Source organism: Sorex araneus, chromosome 6 (assembly GCF_027595985.1).
Source record: "Sorex araneus isolate mSorAra2 chromosome 6, mSorAra2.pri, whole genome shotgun sequence".
NCBI classification, from domain to species: Eukaryota; Metazoa; Chordata; class Mammalia; order Eulipotyphla; family Soricidae; genus Sorex; species Sorex araneus.
The window spans coordinates 108206437-108225436 of NC_073307.1; the positions used below are offsets into that span (position 1 = coordinate 108206437).

Here is a 19000-nt window from a genome sequence, read left to right on the forward strand (position 1 = left end):
TAAATAACTAAAATCCTGAGAAAATTATTCTTCTATTCACTGTACAAAAAAAAGGCACTAGTAGGAACTTTTTTACATTCACTGTCATCCAATTGTTCATTGATTTGCTCGAGTGGGCACCAGTAACGTCTCCATTCGTCCCTGTCACGTGCTAGTGTAGCCCAATGGCATATTGGGGACTCTTCCAGGGTCAAGGGAATGAGACCCGTTATTATTACTATTTTTGGCATATCAATTATGTCACGGGTAGCTTGCCAGGCCCTGCCATATGGGTGGAATACTCTCTCTTTAACATTAAAAATGAAAAAGCTGGGCACGGAGCTATAGCACAATGAGGTAGGGGATTGGCCTTGCACATGGCTGACTCAGGTTCAACCCACCGCATCTCATGTTTCCCCAAGACCACCAGGGTAATTCCTGAGTGTAGACCCAAAAGTAAGCCCTGAGCACTACTGGGTGTAGCTCCCAAACCAATAATACTATGATAATAATAAAATTTGAAAATAATCATATAAAATTTGAAAATAATAATAAAAGAAAATAGAATTCCTATCTTTTATGCTATTTTTAAAGGTGGAGAGATATAAAACTAATTTCTCAGCTTCAACAAACAGAAGATAACTGTGCATGATTTTAAGTTAAAAGAAAAATTATTGTGGTAGTAATTCAAGTCCTGTGGCCAGAACCACAAGCCAAAAATCCGATCACAAAATGGGCCTGAGAGGGACATTCCCTCTATTGGGCACTAGATGGCGCAGTTGATTCAGATAAAACCATCAGTGCATATCTTGCTGATACGGAGTAAGAACATTGTGATGCTGCTGTTTCTGCACTGAAAATAAAAGGATAAAAAGAAAATTACCTATTAACAAACATTATTGTACTCAGGTAATTAAGGTCAATATCAACAAAGTTGAGACATATTGGTGGTACTAGGTGCTTTAGAGATAATATGATGGAGATAAGTATCTTTGTGACTTTCCTTCCCCTGTCATCTCAAAGCATGTAACCTCTTCTTAACTGAACTGTAAAAATAGATCTTTAGTGAGACTACTGAGCATTGCCCTTATTCAATATAGGACAAACTTTGTAAACTTCATCTATGAGTGAAAGAGAGGGAGGCTAGTCATTCTTCGTCCTACCTTATACAGAAAATGTGCCTGCACTCTTTATTGGCCATGGATTGTATTTGATCCTGGCAATACTTTTATGTTAGTATTTTTTATTTGCCTAGGTAGTTAAATATGACCTTTAAAAGGCCAGCTCGGGGCTGGAGTGATAGCACAGCGGGTAGGGTGTTTGCCTTGCATGCGGCCGACCCGGGTTCGAATCCCAGCATCCCATATGGTCCCCTGAGCACCGCCAGGGGTAATTCCTGAGTGCAGAGCCAGGAGTGACCCCTGTGCATCGCCGGGTGTGACCCAAAAAGCAAAAAAAAAAAAGAAAAAAAAAGCCAGCTCTATCACAAACATCTCAAGAAACTCACCATAGGGGGGGTGGGGGGGAGGTTTACTGTGGTTCTTGGTGGTGGAATATGTGCACTGGCGAAGGGATGGGTATTCAAGCATTATGTAACTGAGACTTAAGCCTGAAAGCTTTGTAACTTTCAACATGGTGATTCAATAAAAAAAAAATAAGGGGGCAAGAGGTGGTGGTGGCAGGAGGGATACTGGGAACATTGGTGGTAAAGAATGGGCACTGGTGGAGGGATAGATACTTGATCATTGTATCGCTGAAATGTAATCACAAAAGTTTGTAAGTCTGTAACTATCTCACGGAGATTCATTTAAAAAAATTTTTTAAAAAGAAAAAAAAATCACCATAAGCCCCTATTATGCAAAATATCATCTAGTAATTTTTATCATATCTGATAAATGGCCCTCTAAACTTTTAATCAATGGATGAGTGGTGCAACAGGACAATTAAGTGATCTGACCATGAAGTTTAGCTCTGGAATCTTTTAGTGCCAATAAATTTAGAAGTGATCATCTCTACCTTAAAATGTAGTAGAGAGGATTAAGTTATTTATAAGCAACTTAGTATAATAATGGTTACAGAGGGAGGTGTGGGGGTCCTTCCTAGTTCCTTTCTTCTTTTATTTCTGTTAGCTCACAGGTCTACAGTTCCTTTCCTAGGGATCATTCTGTGGCAGAAGAGATCAGGGACATTAACAAATATAGCAGGAGGAAATGAACACCTAAAGTTGTTGTTTATGATTAAAGCCTGACATTCCAGTAAACAAAAACTTGGAAACACTTTTGTGGTTACAACACAGTAACCTAATATGGAGCATTTTTTATTTGTTTGCTTCTATAAGCTTGCTTGCTAAAAACATATAAGTAAACTCCCACCTGCAGGAGTGGGTAAGTGCTGAAAGGAGGTAAAGTGATACAGTATAATATCCTTTCAGTAATAGTATTGCAAAAAACAGTGCAAAATAGAAAATGAGGGGGCAGGAGAGAAAGAGAGACAGAGAGACAGAGACAGAGGGTTAGACAGAGGTGGGAGGGCATGCTTGTCATAGAGGCAGGCTACAGGGGCAGTGCGACTGTCAGCAGGCCAAAAACTGGGAACACTGGTAGCAGGAAATTCACACTGGCAAAGGGACTGGTGTTGGAACACTGTATGAATGATATCCAGTCGTGAACAATTTTGTAACTGAATATCTCATGGTGATTCAATTTAAAAATTTTATTTTTAATCTGACTCAGTCAGAATGGACACTTTTAATACAACTGTTTCCTGAGAATTCCCTGGTGCCTCAGTTTCTCACTAGAGCATCTGGCAACATTTCCTTGATTTTCTAGTCTGACTTCCACTCAAATCCTCTGACTCCAATCTTTGCCCTCTCTCTCTCTTTAGGGTTTCCCCCTCGGCTTCCCACTCTCTCTTTCTCCATCTCTCCTCCCTCCCTCTACCTACTCCCACTATCTCATACCCTACCGGAAGCTTCAATTACTCGTATCCAACCATAATTGACAAATTCTTACAGATTCGGTTCCAGACACTAGTCACTCGCTTAGCAAGCATCCTGGATTGTCACAAGCATTTCATATTCAATAAGCACAACCAGAACTCAGCTTCTCCTGAGAAATCGTTTCCCTGATGCCAAGCTGAGCGAATGAGTTGCTCAAACGCGTGAAAAGGGTAGTTCCTGTCGAAACCAAGGCGGGGCTTCTTAGGTTCCAAGCTTTTGGGGAAGGTGGGGATGACGCTTTCCCGGATACGGATGAGTTCAGGCAGAAAAGCTTGACATCACCTTTTTTTTTTTTCTTTTGCGTCACACCGGGGATGCACAGGGGTTAGCTCCTGGCTCTGCACTCAGGAATAACGCCTAGCAGTGCTTGGTGACCAGGTGAGATGCTAGGAATCGAACCCAGGTCGGCCGCTTACAAGGCAAACGCCCTACCCCGATGTGCTATAGCTCCAGACCTGACATCACCTTTTCCCACGCGCCTCGCCCAGGAGCCTTTGGGTCCGCGGGTGGGCGGGGCCTGAGGAGAGGGGCGTGGCCGGGCCGGCGCCTGGCCGCGGGGTCTTCTGGGGGGCGCCGCCCGAGAGGCCGTGCGCGTGCGCGAGGATGCGCCGGTGCGCGCGCGCACGGGGTCGTCTGTGCTGAGGGCTTGGCTGTGACCCGGGCGTTGGTAATTCTGGCGCCGTTACCAAGGTCGCGCGCGGTCAGCCGTCTCCGGCCGGGGGGCGGTCACCCTGCCGCCTGTGGAAGCCGCTGCTGGGGGAGACGGCGCCGCAGCCTCGCTGGGAGCCGAGCTCGGAGGTGGCCCGCCGGAGGGCGCCCGGCACTCACGGTTCGTTTCCCGGGACTGGGGCTCTGGTACCTGAATTTCCCGCCCTGCTGGGGAGGTGACGGGAGCAGGACGGAGGCCCAGGCGGCGGCGGCGGCGGCGGGTCGCTGTGTTCGTTCGCGAGCCCCAGGTTCTTCAGTATTTTCTGAGAATGGACATGGTGGGTAGTAAAGATGCTCAGATTCCGAGCTGGAAACTAGAGACGTTTATTGGACAGTCAAAAGAGAAGGAGCTGGCGCCCGAGCGATAGCACAGCGGGTAGGGCGTTTGCCTTGCACGCTGCCGATCCGGGTTCGATTCCCCGCATCCCATATGTATGGTCCCCTGAGCACCGCCAGGAGTGATTCCTGAGTGCAGAGCCAGGAGTAACCCCTGACCCAAAAAGAAAGGAAAAAAAAAGAGAGAGAGAAGGAGCTCCCCAAGTGGGGAGGAACGTAGGACCGAGTCCAAGGGGAGTTTTGTGTTACGCCCCTTTAAAGGCTCCCAGCATCGCTTACCGGGTGTCTAAAGCTTTCTCATTTTTTGCCTCTTAGACGCCCAGTCGTCCTAGGATCCAGGACGGAGTATTTTGGTCCTGGGAATCTCTGACCACTGGGGCAGGTCTTTGGGAATGAAATGTGTCGGGTCAGTGGGAGAAAGGCGGCAAGGGGACACTGTGGCTTCCTCCTTTACTGGCAAGGGGAGGCAAATCTTCCAGGCCTAATAATTGCCAATAATGCCCATTATCTCCGTTTCCCCGTCAGCCTCGGTTCCAGAATTGCCCGTTATGTTAGTTTCCCTGGCAGCCTAAAGGGGAGGGCAGAGTTTGATGTTAATTGGGAAGTCCCCAGGATGCTGAGACAGCCTCTGGGTGTGGAATGTGTGTCAGGTGGATGGGGGAGGGATGGATGGAGAGATGGAACATCTGGAGAGAGAAGACCGTGGCTTCCTCTCTCACTGGCAAGGGGAAACTGAGGCTTTCTCTGTCAGTATCGGGGGCTGCTGAAGGAAGACTTCGTGAGGGAGGCGAGGAAGGCTTCACTGGGAAGGTTCTATTATGCTTGAGTGTAACTTCCTTTCTGTCCCCATTTCCCCATTCTGTCACGAGCGGGCAGTCTCCAGGAGCTCATCCTGCTAATACGCCTTGGTCAGTACCTTGGTTTGAGAATGACATAAAGTACTTACCAAGATACAAGGTGCAACTGAATCTGCTAGAAAATAAATAATTGCTCTTTTCCTTGCACTCTCACCCCCCAACCTCTGTAAAGAATTACAAAGGCGCGTCCATGGAGGGGGAGATGTGGTGATGTGTCCTGTTCCCAGGCTCTCAGGGCAGCGCTCCCTCTCTCTCTCTCTCTCTCTCTCTCTCTCTCTCTCTCTCTCTCTCTCTCTCTCTCTCTCTCTCTCTCTCTCTCTCTCTCTCTCTCTCTCTCTCTCTCTCCCTCTCCCTCTCTCTCTCTCTCTCTCTCTCTCCCCTCATTTGGTACATTTGGTGCTCTCGAGCCACTCTGTATGGACCAGATTGGTATGGCTCCCCCTTGTGCTCTGCTTCTGTGTGTGCCGCTGTGCTCTCTTCTGTCTGTCTCTCTGTCTCTGTAGTCTCTCCTCTGGTCTCCTCTGACCTCTTTCTGTCTCTGCATCTGTGTCCCCTCTCTCGCTTCTGTCTTCTCTGCTGTTTCTTCTCCTGTGTCTTCTCCCTGCTTCCGTGTCTTCCTCTTGCTTCTGTCTTGCCTCTGTCCCCTCCTTGCTGTGTTTTCTGTCTGTGTCCTGCTGCCTCCTCTTCTGTCTCTGCTGTCTCTTCGGTCTCTGTTGTCTCCCCTTCTGTCTCTGCTGTCTCCCACCTTCCCCCACAGTCTTAGTTTATATAGCAGTCATATAGGGCAGTGACATTAACAAATCAACAAAGAGGGGTAAAATCACTCCTCCAGGAGCTTAACAAAAATCTCATCTAAGGAGATTACTCCAGATTACTAGGAGATCCACTCAAGGGTGGTGTCCAAACAAGGGTGTGTCAGGGTGTGTCCCTTTCTTCCCCTCCTCAGCTAATAATCCACTTAAATAGTTGTAGTAAATCTACTTCAAATATTTCTAGCAATGTCATTCTGTATAAGCACAGTAAGAGATGTATCAAATTTTAAAGTTTGGTTCTTTCTGAGGACACCTCACTATATTTTCTAGACCACAGTCCTCAGGCCAGGTTAGTCTTCCTAACCACATCAGGATCCTAGTCTCGTTGTTACTTTTGGATCATGACAGCATTTGTCTATGACCATGTTCTCAACTTGTAGTTGAGTATTGTGGTGCTTTGGCCTGGTCCATTTCGATGCCAGGGTAGTTCACAGCTTGCCCTGGGTCCATTCCGTCTCTTGTCGGGACCCTGCTTTTGGGGTGCTAGGAACTAAGGGCAACTGAGTTGAGAAAGCAGATGCCCAGGAGTAAATATTGGAGTCAGTCAACTCCCAAATTACAAAGCATAATATTAACTATTTTCCTGTGTCCATATAGAAAGGACATTGCTTTAAGGTAAACTAAATTCTCTGCAGCAGGGCAAAAAGGACAAACCCAATGTTATCCTACACACCCCCACAAAAAAAATAAACAAAACTTAAACCTCAACACATCTTGCTGATTTCAGACACCCAATTGCAAAATGCTTTCTGCTTCTTGTTTGAGCTTTTTCTAAAGACTCATCTCAAGCTTCTGCCCTCCCTGTCCTATGGAATAAGGAACCAAGGTGTTCTGACACATATCACCTTTCCTGAGTAATTAACTCCTCTAGCCGTAAAATTTTTCAAACCATTGCCACATGTTTATCTTTAGATTCCTATGCCTGAGCCTTGCTACCCCCCAACTCCCCCCCACACACACACAAAGTGGTCAACTCACAATTCTAACTCTTTTTCCAGATTACCTTCATCATTCTAGATTTTTCCAGATTACCTTCATCATTCAATACCTTTGAGCTTGAACTTGATGGTTCTTGATTTTCTTTATTCCAACCTACAGGCTCTTTAAGCTCTTCATATGACAGATGCTTCCATGTTGTGGAAAATCTGCCATTCAAACTTTTCCTCTTTTGAAGTGTTTCATAACATCTTGAAGTTTTGCCTGTTCTAGTTCTATAATTATGTACGGAGTAATTTATTAATTTTGCTTTAACCCACCTTTTTTTAGGTATTTCCTGTATGAAATGTCTTGATAACCTGAAATGCCCCACCTGTAAGATATTTGCTTTGCTTAAAAGCACAAATAAAGAAAGCTAATTACAGTTAAATTATGAGGTATTAACAAAGCACTTTTTCAGTTGTCACGTTTTTGAGTTATGTTTCTTTTACTTTTTGGACTTCTGGGGCTAGCTCTATCTGGTGGTACTCAGAGGCAACTCCTGGCCTCTGCTATGGTGGCTGGAGGCACATTACTCCTCTAATGTCTGCAAGACAAGCACCCTACCTCCATCCTATCTCCCCTGCCCTTTTTGGGTAATTTTAAGATTACTTGTATTATTTTATCAACACTATGCTAATTTATATTGACTGTCTTGGTCATAATTTGTGTTCTTTTTCAGACTCTCCATATTTGATTATTTGTGTCTAAAGCTCCTGCAGCTTTTCTCTTACTGAAAATCACACTGCATACGGAAGTGTTCCCTTATCCGAACCTGAGATTTATCAGAATCTCCTGATAAAACATTTAAACTACACTAGGAAGATGCAACTTTTGAGCAGGCTGATGGCTGTTTCAAAGCCTCAAAATCTGACTTCTTATGAACAAAATGAAGTCCGGGGAGCACCTGTATTTTGGAAACAGAAAGCCATCCCTGTCGTGGAGATGTGTGATTCTGAGGCCTCTCGTCAAAAGTTTAGACATTTAAAGTATTTGGAAGTTTCTGGACCCCACGAAGCCCTGAGCCAACTCTGGGAGCTTTGTCTTCAGTGGCTAAGACCTGAGATTCATACAAAGAAGCAGATCCTAGAACTCTTGGTGCTGGAACAGTTCTTAACAATACTGCCTGAAGAGGTCAGGATTTGGGTGAATTTACACCACCCAAAGAATGGTAAGGATATGGTGACCTTCTTAGAGGATGTGATTGAAATGCTTAACGTCAAAGGTAAGTATATAGAGAAATAGAGGCAGACTATTTTCATAGGAAGAAACACCTTTTTCTGAACCTGGAGGGTGTCACAGTTCAGGCCGTGAAGGACTTTACAGTATTGGAAATCTGAACATTATTCCCTAAGCAAGAGAGATAGATAGTGAGATTTCATAAATTGGGTAGGAGAGGTAAGTGGATTTGGCTTTTTAAAATAGCACTATTAGGGTAGGAGAGGAGATAGGTTCTTTCCTTGCATGCAGCCAACCTGAGTTTGATCTTGGGCACTGCATATGGGCATCTGAGGATGGCTGAGAGAGTCCCCTGAGAATAGAGCTGGGTAACCCCTCTACCCTTCTCCCACAAAACAAAAGAGCACTGTTGATGTTTGTGAAGCAGGGGTCAATAAATACGATCCACAGAAACCAGATACATTTTTGGTAATATTTTGGGGGGACATAGTCATAGCCGCTCATTTACATGTTTATAGTTGCTTCCATGCTGTGACCATAGCTGATTATAGTAGATACTATACTTCTTGCTGAGCCAAAAATATTTAGTGTCTAGAACAAGTTTATCAATGTCTTACATGAAAAGTGGACCCAAGGGTTCTAAAATCAGGAAAACTATGAGTTAAGTTAAGAAACTATGATAATAGATTAGATATTAAAGAAGAAGGGAGCATCGGGAAAACAAAGGACTTTGAACCCAAAGGACTTATTAACTACAGATTAAGGTGGATGTAAGGATTAGAAGAAAGAAAATATATTACAAAGATTTGAGAATATGTGTAAAGTTTTCCTCTTAATGGACTGAATTTAGAAAGTTATAAAGTTGTAAGGAGTAGATGGGCAGGAGAGAAATAGGGGAGGAAAGTATTTAGGGAGAGCCTGACAGGGAAAAGTTCATCAGCTTTGTACCTTTTCAGTACATCTCACATTTCTAAAAAAAATAAAAATAAGACAGTCTTGTATGGATTCCAGCAGGTGGATTGAGCAGACTAAAGTTTTACAAAGTATTGCGGTTCTGAATAAAGTTAGGCTCTTTTTTTTTTTCCTCAGCATTCACATGGTATGTTGATGATAAATTCAGGTTTTTACCAACCAGTTCTTCTCTAATATATAGAAATGAACTGATCAGCATACTTTCCCAACCCTTTAATACTCTGAAGGTGTCTTCCACAGCATACTTCACACACTGATTTTAGCTATGTTAATACTGTCAATGGTATGTACTTAAAATAGGGTTTCTTTTCAGTCATTACATTGATCATCATTTATAACCATTCTGTGAGAGAAATGAGCTTCCAGAACTATCTGTAGTTAATTCAAGCAGTGGTTTGAATTATCTTTGAATTACACATTCACAGCGGAAGATTAGAACTTTTGTTATATAATTACGTTGATTTTCAGATTTTGTGGTTTAAGCCTATGAATCACATAACACCAGCCACTTAGAGGAAAGCAGTCCTTGAGTAGAATTCTCCCTATTGTGTCTGAGGAAGGCTCTGGTTGAATAAAATGCTTATGGCCTCCAGTAATTTTAGTGGCTAAGTTTGAAGCATTAGCTACGAAAAACTTAAAATTCCTTTTTAAAATTTGCTTTAACTGCAGATTTAAAATAGTTTTACTTTTACACTCAGGGACAGAGTGATAGTATAGTAGATAAGGTCGTTGCCTTGCACACGGTTGGCCCAGGTTCATATGATCAGCATCCCATAGGGTCCCTTGATACCTCCAGGAGTGATGGCTAAGCACCACTAGGTGTAGTTTCACCCTCTTCTCTCTAATTCAGTAGTTAGTCCTCAACCCCTGGCAGAATTATCAACTATTTTTAGAGCTTTTGACAAAATGTAGAATCTGGGCCTCCATCATTGTTGCGTCTGACATTTTTCAAAGTTCTAAAGATAATTCTCAAGAAAAGCATGTTAATAGCCCTATGATCATTTAAAGTTTTTTTAAAGCACAGCTACAACCTGTGTATTTCATGTTTTCATCATTTTCTTTAGGACTATCCTGCAAAGATTCTGTCCTCCAGAAGGAGAACATTAAGGATAAAGAAATGGAAACTGACTCTCAAATAGGCATGTGCCAGGTAAGTTCAAGTTCCAGTATACTGCTCATGCCTTTCTTTTTCGGTCTTCAAATTTTTGCCAAGAACAGTTCATCTAAGGGCATGAGACTCTTACTCTGCCCCAAGAAAAAAACCTATTTTAGTTAATAGGTTTGGAAAGCATTTCATTTTTGCATATTGCCTGCATCTGTTCCCTCAAGATTAAAAATGATAACTGAAACTATAGAATAGATCCTACCCAAAGAAGTCTAGTGTTAAAACTGAAGAGAGTCAAGTGCAAAATCCCGAAAAATGTTGTTTTCTAGGCAAGAGCAGAAGAAACCTCAAAGGATTCAAAGTGGTAGAGGAAAACCAGGAAAAATGCATCACTGAAAGTGAAAAATGAGAATATTTCAAGACTAGATGTTTAGTAAACTTAGCCTGAGTGGCCTCTGTTTTAGTAGAAAGATAATAAAGTGCAAAGAGAAACTTGTAGAAGGTTGTAGAGAATTGAGAGAGAATGTAAGGAAGCTGATAAAACCAATATAGACAACTTATTCACAAATATAAGGTCATAGATAGCAGAAGGGAAGAGCTGTATGTGTGTGTTTCAGTATAACTGAAGGTGCCAGTAATAACAAAGTTGTTAATACTAGAGAGAAATGCAGTAATGGATGGTTGGAGAACTTGATAATGTATGAGGGAACTTACTTATAAATAATTATTAATGCAGTACATAGTATGCCGGGCACTTCTTTCAGGGCTGGGAGTATGATGTAAATAAAAGAATATTCCTGCCTTGAGAAGGTGGCATTCTAGTAGATGCAGACATACACAAGTAAGATCATTGTCATTGCCAATAGTACTAATTATTACAAAGAAATAAACATAAATTTATACTGTATTATGAAATATAACACAGTAAAGACTTAACTAGGAGAATCCCTCTTTGGGTCATAGATTTTGAAAGACTGATAAGGAGATACTGGGTATAAACCCTGCATAAGGAATTAAGTTGGCTGGAGGATAGCATAATGGGTAGGGCGTTTGCCTTGCACACAGCCAACCTGGGTTCAATTCCTCTGCCTCTCTCAGAGAGTATCTTGCCCGCACGGCAGAGCCTGGCAAGCTACCTGTGGTGTATTCAATATGTCAAAAACAGTAACAAGTCTCACAATGGAGATGTTACTGGTGCCTGATCGAGCAAATAGATGAACAGTGGGACAGTGGCACATTCTTAATTGCATTCCCTCTTCACTTAGCAGAGTTTATAGCTTGAATACAAACATCCCTTAGGCATTTTCTGTTCTGAACTTTTTTTAATGTAAATTACATTATTACAGCTCTCTGGTCTTCCTCAACTAAAATGTAAACTAGAAAAATCTAGAGATTAAGGATTGCACTTGGTTTTTCCTTTTGCAGTCTAAGAGTTGATAAGTCCCTAATAAAACTTGATTACTCTGGCCATCTGCCCTTTTCTTTCACAATTTGTTTCTTCTCTGTTAATATATTGAGAAGTAACCTTGATTTAAAATGAACCTAATATTGTAGGAACCAGTAACATTCAAAGATGTGGTTGTGGAATTCAGCAAGGAAGAGTGGGGGCAACTGGACCCTGCTGTAAAGAGCCTTTACAGGGAAGTGATGCTGGAGAACTATACAAACGTGAATTCACTGCACAAAGGTGGCTTTTCCATATTTACTGAATCTACCCTTGAAGATTCTCTTGAAATCTCTCTACTATTATGAACTATAGGACAGCCAATGTAGTTAAGGTTTTGTGGGTTTAGATTAAGATATCCTGATATGCTTTGGGCACAATGGTATATTCCTGCTGATCTGGTTGAATCCTTTCTGATGTAGAACTAGAAATTTACAGGCCTGTGGTGGTTTCTGGCTTTTTAGCAGTTCTTGAACTACTTTTTTGGGATGAAATATTCTCCTATATAAAAATGTTGGGAATTATATTTTTTTGGTTTTCATTTTCTCTTGATTAGAACACTTACTTCCCAAGCCAGTTAAAGTCCCCAGGTTGGAAAGTGAAAAAAAAAGATGGATGATGGAGCAAGAAATTCAACAAACAACTGGTTTTGGTAAGAATTAGTAAATATGAGACATTTGTAAAATTTCTGTTTGTTAAATATACATTGTGCAATCTAGCATTCTAGTCGATAGTTGGGGAAATAACTGATTAACTTTTTTTTTTTTTTTTTGCTTTTTGGATCACACCCAGCAATGCACAGGGGTTACCTCCTGGCTTTGCACTCAGGAATTACTCCTGGCGGTGCTCAGGGGACCATATGGGACGCTGGGAATCGAACCCAGGTCGGCCGCATGCAAGGCAAATGCCCTACCCACTGTGCTATTGCTCCAGCCCCTAACTGATTAAATTTTAAAGAAGAAAACTGGTCATCACTGCTGTTAACAGATTCTTATTCTGATGTGAACAGGCAAAATAGTGTTGTGGATTAGTAACATAGATTTTGAGTTAAAGCTATGTGGTCCAGGGTCTTCCTATATCTGTAAAGTTAATAAGGGTGTCTACTGTATCACATGCTACTCTGAGGATAAAATGAGTTGAGATGTGACACTTCGTGCACTGTCACAGCAAGTGCTGTATAAACAAATATAGCTTACTTCATAACATATGCTTTTTTTGCTTTACTTTTTTTAATTTTATACAAAGCCTTAATGAACATAGCATCATGCTTTAACTTTCTAATTTATCGCAGGTGAAAGTTTAGAAGTGCATCAGTCATAACAAAGTCACAGCTTACTTGGGGAAAATGTCAGCTTCAAACCAATCATAGTCCTTTAGATTATGTAGTATATATTAAGTGCTTGAGTTTGGCCATCATACTGACCTTAGGTTCCCTTATTTCTCCTTGCTTTATGGAGTAGACAACTTAGTCTTAGGTTTATTTTTTATAAAATGGTGATAAAAGAAGAATTAAGAATTAGGGAACAAATGATCTGACCATACCATCCAATATGTACTTGTAAGTCAGAGAGAAGAAAATTACAATTGTTGTTCTTCTTTTATTCCCAGGAGATTTTAGCTTCTAAGTTGGGACAGTTGATAATTATTTTAAATTAGAATAAACCAAGCTAAATTAATACATACTTAACAAAGTTGGGCATAGAAGTCTGGCTGCTTTGAGGTAAAAACATTCCATAAAATAATAGCACCTATATTAGATATTAGATATGAATTAAAGAAAATATTACTCGAGGTCTTTCTGAACTCTAGTGTAAAATATTAGAAGAAAATGATGACTTACTGAAAACCATGTAAATTGAGCAAAACTCTTTCCATATGGAAGGAGACCTATTCAGAATGGTAGAGCTAGGTGGAACTGTCCTAATAACTGCTAAAAAAATAAGGACTGAGTATTGTGTGTGAGACTGCAGAGTTGAAGATGTAAATTGTTATCAATCCAGAAGAGAACATAATTTGGCACACATGAAGTTCTGTGCAAAAAGGAGAAAGATAAGTTTGATTATTTAATTATTAGCATTGGCGCATATTTGGTATATTTCATCAGAAGCTAAGGAAAATAGCAACTTTTAGGAAAGAAGAAGAACTTTATTAAGGGAAACAAACACGAGGTAAATAGAAGAAAACTCAACCTTTATTAGAACAAGTAAAATTATGAGTCCAAGAAAATATATAAAATTTCGAAACACTTTTAGAATCAGGAGGAATTTTAGTCCTAGAAAAACTTCTTTCTGTTACACGTTTTTCTGCCTTTGTTAAATATAGAGAGTAATTGGAATTTTATGATAAACAGAAACATGAGTGCAGTTGTGCTTTTAGCTGATTAAGGTATATTGCCTATAATTGTAGAAATGTTCCTAAAGATAGGGTTAAATTGGTATTTCCAAGGCTTATAATTGGCATTGTGGGATAAAAGACACAAGATGCTAGACAAATGAAGACCATGTGTTACTTTTAGTATTCTAGTTATGGATTCGTGATAGCTTGAGTTTATATGCTATCCTTTCGGAGTGCATATAGTGACATTGTACTAAATCATCTGTACCCTCACTATACCCAACTAGCATTTCTCATATTTCATGGTTTCTTATTCCAGATATTGCTTCTATAATTTTTTCTAATCTCTTCTCATATTTACGATGTCTCCTTTTCCTAAATTAAGTGGTTTTCCACCTTCCTGTTCTTGGGATTTGTTTGTTTGTTTGTTTGTTTGTTTATTTTTACTTTCGTAGATAGAGAAATGATTTTAGAAGGTCAAGATTCAGTTACAAAATTGAGAATTTCTGGAGAAGAATTATGCTCTCAAGTGATTATGACAAGACAGACTGTGAGTGAAAACCCTTCTTTGGAAGCTCGGAAGAGTGATGTTTGTCTATATAGGAAACAGAAACACTGGGACATAAATTTACCACAAGAACCTTTTACTCTTAAGACAAATAGCACTAAAGAAGGAAATTTAAAATGTTGTGAAAATAAAAAGAACTTTGTTGCTAAGTCAGTTAACTCAGGTGTTTATATTCAAGAAGGAATATCTGTGAAAAAGGAATCCTTCAAGTGTGGCAACTTCAAAACTAACTTCAAATTTAATTTGAACTCAAAAAGTAAGCAACATTCCAATGATACTGAATGTGTAAATGCTATCAACCTGTATAAAGATGTGCATCACCCACAAAACTCGCCCAACACGTATTCCTATAAGTGCTATCAGTGTGGAAAAACTTTTAGTCGGGGTTCATCGCTTATCCGACATCAGATCATTCATACAGGAGAGAAACCCTATAAATGTAGTGAATGTGGGAGAGTTTTCAACCGAAAGACAAACCTTACTAAGCATCAGGTTATTCATATCAAAGCAAAGATCTTTGAAGACAACAAATGTGAAAAAGTCTTCAGTAACACTGAAGACAGTTATAAAAATACAAGGCTTTACCCTAGAGATAATTCTTACGAATGTGGTAATTGTGGAAAATTCTTCAGCCGGAGCTCCTCCCTTATTCGACATCAAATGATTCATACAGGAGAGAGACCATTCAAATGTGGGGAATGTAAGAAAGCTTTCAATAGAAAATCAATTCTTATGAAACACCAGAACATTCATACTCGGGAAATACTGTACCAGAAATAAAGACAGATTACTTTGAGAATATAAAACTCATATTGTATTTAATAAATTATTCCTGTTAAAGAATTCTCTGAAGGTATCTTGTATCTTGTGAATGTATTAAATGTAAGAAAAATGATGTATTATAAGAGTATTATTTGGTATAGCAGAGTTAACATTACATAGAAATCTGTTGTTGGGTCAAAAAATGTCTTTGAACATTTCTAAGCTAATGTAACATTTCTAAGCTAAGTTAAATAATATTACCATATAATGTTTTGCCTATCGTTCTGACTTCCATTTCCATCTGTGCATGCTTACATTTGCTTGATTGATAAAGAGGTATCAGGGAGAAGCCAAGTAGTAACCTTGGAGTTGATATTTAATGCAATTTAAGCTTTTACGTTCCTACAGGAAGCTTACAGGAAACCAGTATATCATAATAGTAAAGGCAAGCCTGCCCAAGGACTGAACTCTAATAACAAGAAATAGTTTCTGCCTTCTTGCTTCTGATAGTACTTTTGGATATCCTGGTGTATTGGAGTTCTTCGTGGCATAGCTCCCTGAAAGTCTAGACTGTTAGAAAGCCCCCAAGGCCCAACCAACACCTGTAGTGTCTGTAAAGCTCATTCTTCCACCTCTACATTAGCTCATAGAAATCCAGTGACACCTCGTGACACTCCATCCTTTAGATTATGTAACTATATAATTCACCTTTCTCTTCCCATCTTGTGATGTGCATGTAATGCATTCCTTTCAGCCCCTATATAACCATTGTTCTCCTCTAGCAAACTTTGTCATATGACCATCAAGCTGTGACTCTCATGGATGGTATCTATCTTTTTTTTTTCCTCAGGGATGGTATCTTTCAGCTTATCCACTGCATGCTTATCTTTGAGCCATCATCCCTAGTTCGCATAATAGTCTTCCTATTCCCAGGTTTCGTAGCTGCACCCACAGTGGGGACTAGAGTGAGAAGAGTATTAAGAGCTGCAGGAGAAGGTGCATGTGTCCTGAATCTAAAAGCAACCTTGACAAACAGTTTTTTAGTACTGTTCTAGGCTAGAGAGATATTTATCCTTGGTTCTGTCATTCATCCCAGACACTAGCTACTAAAAAATGTACCCCAGTACTCTATAGAACTGTATATAATCTCAGAATACCAACAGGTTCATTATGTTTTATTGCTTTGGGGGATGGGTTTTTTTTTTATTTTTTTTTTATTTTTATTTTTTGGCTTTTTTTGTTTTGGAGGCCACACTTGGCTGTGGTTTGAGCTTATTCCTGGCCTCTGCAGTCAGGAATCACTCCTTGAGGTTCACAGGGAATCATCTATGGTGTCAAGGATCAGATCTGGGGCTACCTCCATGCAAGGCAAGTACCTTATCAACTGCACTATTTCTCCAACCTCCACATCCCACATGACCCTGCCAAATGGTTCTCGAGCTAAGAAATATGTGTCTTAAAAGAGTTCTTGTAGGATCCAATGGATAATGTTGATTTGGGAAGGGAGGAGTTCTCCCAATCAGTCCTTAAGGATCCCTGAGGGTCCTCCCTATGTTCTTGGACAACCAGGCCAGTAGTTTAGGGGCCTGAATATGTGGTGCTGCTCAAACCCTACAGTACTAGGGATTACTGGGGCTATCCTGGCAGTGCTTGAGACTCCTGGGCTATACCCAGCCATGATGCTGGGAGAGAGTGGGGAGGACCATGAAGTGCTAGTGATCAGACTGCAGTCAGCCACATACAAGGCATCCACACCTTAAGCATTGGATTATTTGACCCAGTGATAATGGATTTTTATCTATTCATACTTTACTCAAAAAAAAAGAACATATACTAGATAAATTAATGTACATGGAAAAGTAATATGTTCTTGTGTTCATCTTTTATATCATTTACAAATTATGTTAGGGCAGAATATAAGTCATTAATAACAGAAATTCATAAAAACATAAGGTAACTTTTACATGTTCCTAACCAGAGAAAATTCTATAAAACATCCGCAAGGTAGAGCCATTTATTAAAGGGATTACAAAATGTATTCTGACATTTTATCTAAAGTCTTTCACTTTATGAGCTTACAGTTTTCTTTGAGGTAACTCAAAGTACTGTTAATTTTTTAGGTTTTACCCTCAACAGCTTTTTGGGAATAAGTAAAATGTTGTACCACCCTCACCCCCAATTTGTTCCTTTGTCACAAGTCAATTGATTTTATATGTGTTTGGGTTGATTTCTGGACTCAGGGCTTGTGATTTCTTAAATCTTTGTTTTTTCACCTCCTTGATTAAATTTATTCCCTAGTTAAATTTTATTTCATTCTTTTTGGTGTAATTGTAAATAGGATTAATTTATATTAGTGTATAGAAACAGCTGTTTCAGTTATAAAATCTGTAAATTGCCCTCAAAACTAAAGTGTCTTACTAAGTAGTCCACAGAAGACAAACATTTTGACACTGACTTTTCTTGCATTTATATCCTTATTTTTAAATAGTATGCTTACATTATAGCTGTAATTGTCTTGATTGACAATTCTAGATATTTCTCATTTTTTATCTGGGGAAACAGGAATTAGATGCTCTTAATTCCCTTCATTTCAGTGTGTTTCATTTGTCTATGTTCAGGGTTTATATGTTTGTGACTATATAAATGTTTCAACTAACAATAAATGTAACTAGTTGCTTTTCCTGTCTTATCATTTATGTTCTTTTTCGTGGACTTAAATTTTTGTTTGCTTTGCTTAGTTTTACTATTGCTACAGTATGGCACACCTCTGCAGTCTTGGGAGCCACGACCACAAGTGCGGTGGATCAAATCAGATCATCACACTCAGAAGGCATTTTTTATACTTTGATCCATGTCCTTAACCCTGCTTAGCTTGTTATATAGTCCTCGTGATTCATGAATAGGTTTGTGAATTCACCTACTTGTTGAAATTTATTTTTATCCTGAAATCAACATAATATAATACTTTTGAGGTCATTTGAGGACTTGTGTAGGAGAGAAAAATTTGAATCATGAATGCCTGAGGTTTCCAACTGAGATTCACCAAGATTACATTGCTGTTTCAGCTCTAATACTATTTAAAAAAAAAAGACCTTTTCAAAGTCTTTTGTCTTTTTCTTTTTTTTTTAGTGATTACATTGTAAAGTAGTACTGTTGAAGTGCTCTATATTGTTCCTAAGCATAAGAAGTCTGTGATCTGTGTCTTGTGGAGAAAATATGTATAAGTTTAATATAGGCATGAGTCATATGCTATTTTTCTTGAGTTTAATGTCAATGTATCAACAATATATATTAAAAAAGATATCTTTTTAAAAATATATTTAGCTTTTTTATCTTTATTTTTTGGCTTAGGGCTACACTGAGCTAAGTTCCCAGCCGTGCTGGGGAACCAAGTGATGTGGGGTTTAAACCGAGAGGCATACACATGCATAATCAAATGCTCTGTCACTGAGCCACAACCCCACTTCTAAATAAGGTGTCTTTAATGAGATGTATGTACGGTAAAATCAGGTTATGTAATGATCAGTTGACAAAAATGCTATAACCAGAAGCTCATAGGAATCTCAGCCTCTATTTCCATTAGACACATGGTACATTATATACTGTTAGGTTTGTTTGAACTTTATAGAATGTGATTACATGGATAAGAATCAACTGTACTTAACCATTTACTCAGGAATTCTCCAAGAAAGCCATAAAACTGTATTTATTTTAAAAGTCAGTTTCTTTTTTTTTTCTTTTTGGGTTACACCCAGCGATGCTTAGGGGTTACTCCTGGCTCTGCGCTCAGGAATTGCTCCTGTCGGTGCTCAGGGGACCATATGAGATGCTGGGAATCGAACTAGGGTTGGCCGCGTGCAAGGCAAATGCCCTACCCTTTGTACTATCGCTCCAGCCTCTTAAAAGTCAGTTTAAGTTTTTTTAAACCAAAATTAAGAATAATCCCAAAACTGTTTAAACAGAAACTGTTT

General features: G+C 39.8%; 1 protein-coding gene across 2 annotated transcripts; it reads left to right on the top strand.

Moving 5' to 3' along the window:
* The first annotated feature begins 3536 nt into the window (after positions 1-3536).
* On the top strand, positions 3537-18673 carry ZNF215 (zinc finger protein 215). Of its 2 annotated transcripts, XM_055142341.1 has the most exons (6): positions 3537-3806; positions 7348-7890; positions 9881-9966; positions 11476-11608; positions 11922-12017; positions 14155-18673. In XM_055142341.1, the coding sequence occupies exons 2-6, from the start codon at positions 7491-7493 to the stop codon at positions 15045-15047; spliced, it is 1608 nt and encodes a 535-aa protein (XP_054998316.1). In that variant the 5' UTR covers positions 3537-3806; positions 7348-7490; the 3' UTR covers positions 15048-18673. The 2 variants fall into 2 exon arrangements, with proteins under 2 accessions (XP_054998316.1, XP_054998315.1); XM_055142340.1 differs by lacking the exons at positions 3537-3806; positions 11476-11608 and having other exon boundaries at positions 7700-7836.
* Positions 18674-19000: the final 327 nt, after the last annotated feature.

Bases quoted from the DNA above. Each gene is read 5' to 3' on its own strand.
- ZNF215 (XM_055142341.1), top strand. From the start codon at position 7,491: ATGCAACTTTTGAGCAGGCTGATGGCTGTTTCAAAGCCTCAAAATCTG. The intron at 11,609-11,921 runs GTGGCTTTTCCA...TCTCTTGATTAG, and splicing joins CGTGAATTCACTGCACAAAG to AACACTTACTTCCCAAGCCA. The intron at 12,018-14,154 runs GTAAGAATTAGT...TTACTTTCGTAG, and splicing joins TCAACAAACAACTGGTTTTG to ATAGAGAAATGATTTTAGAA.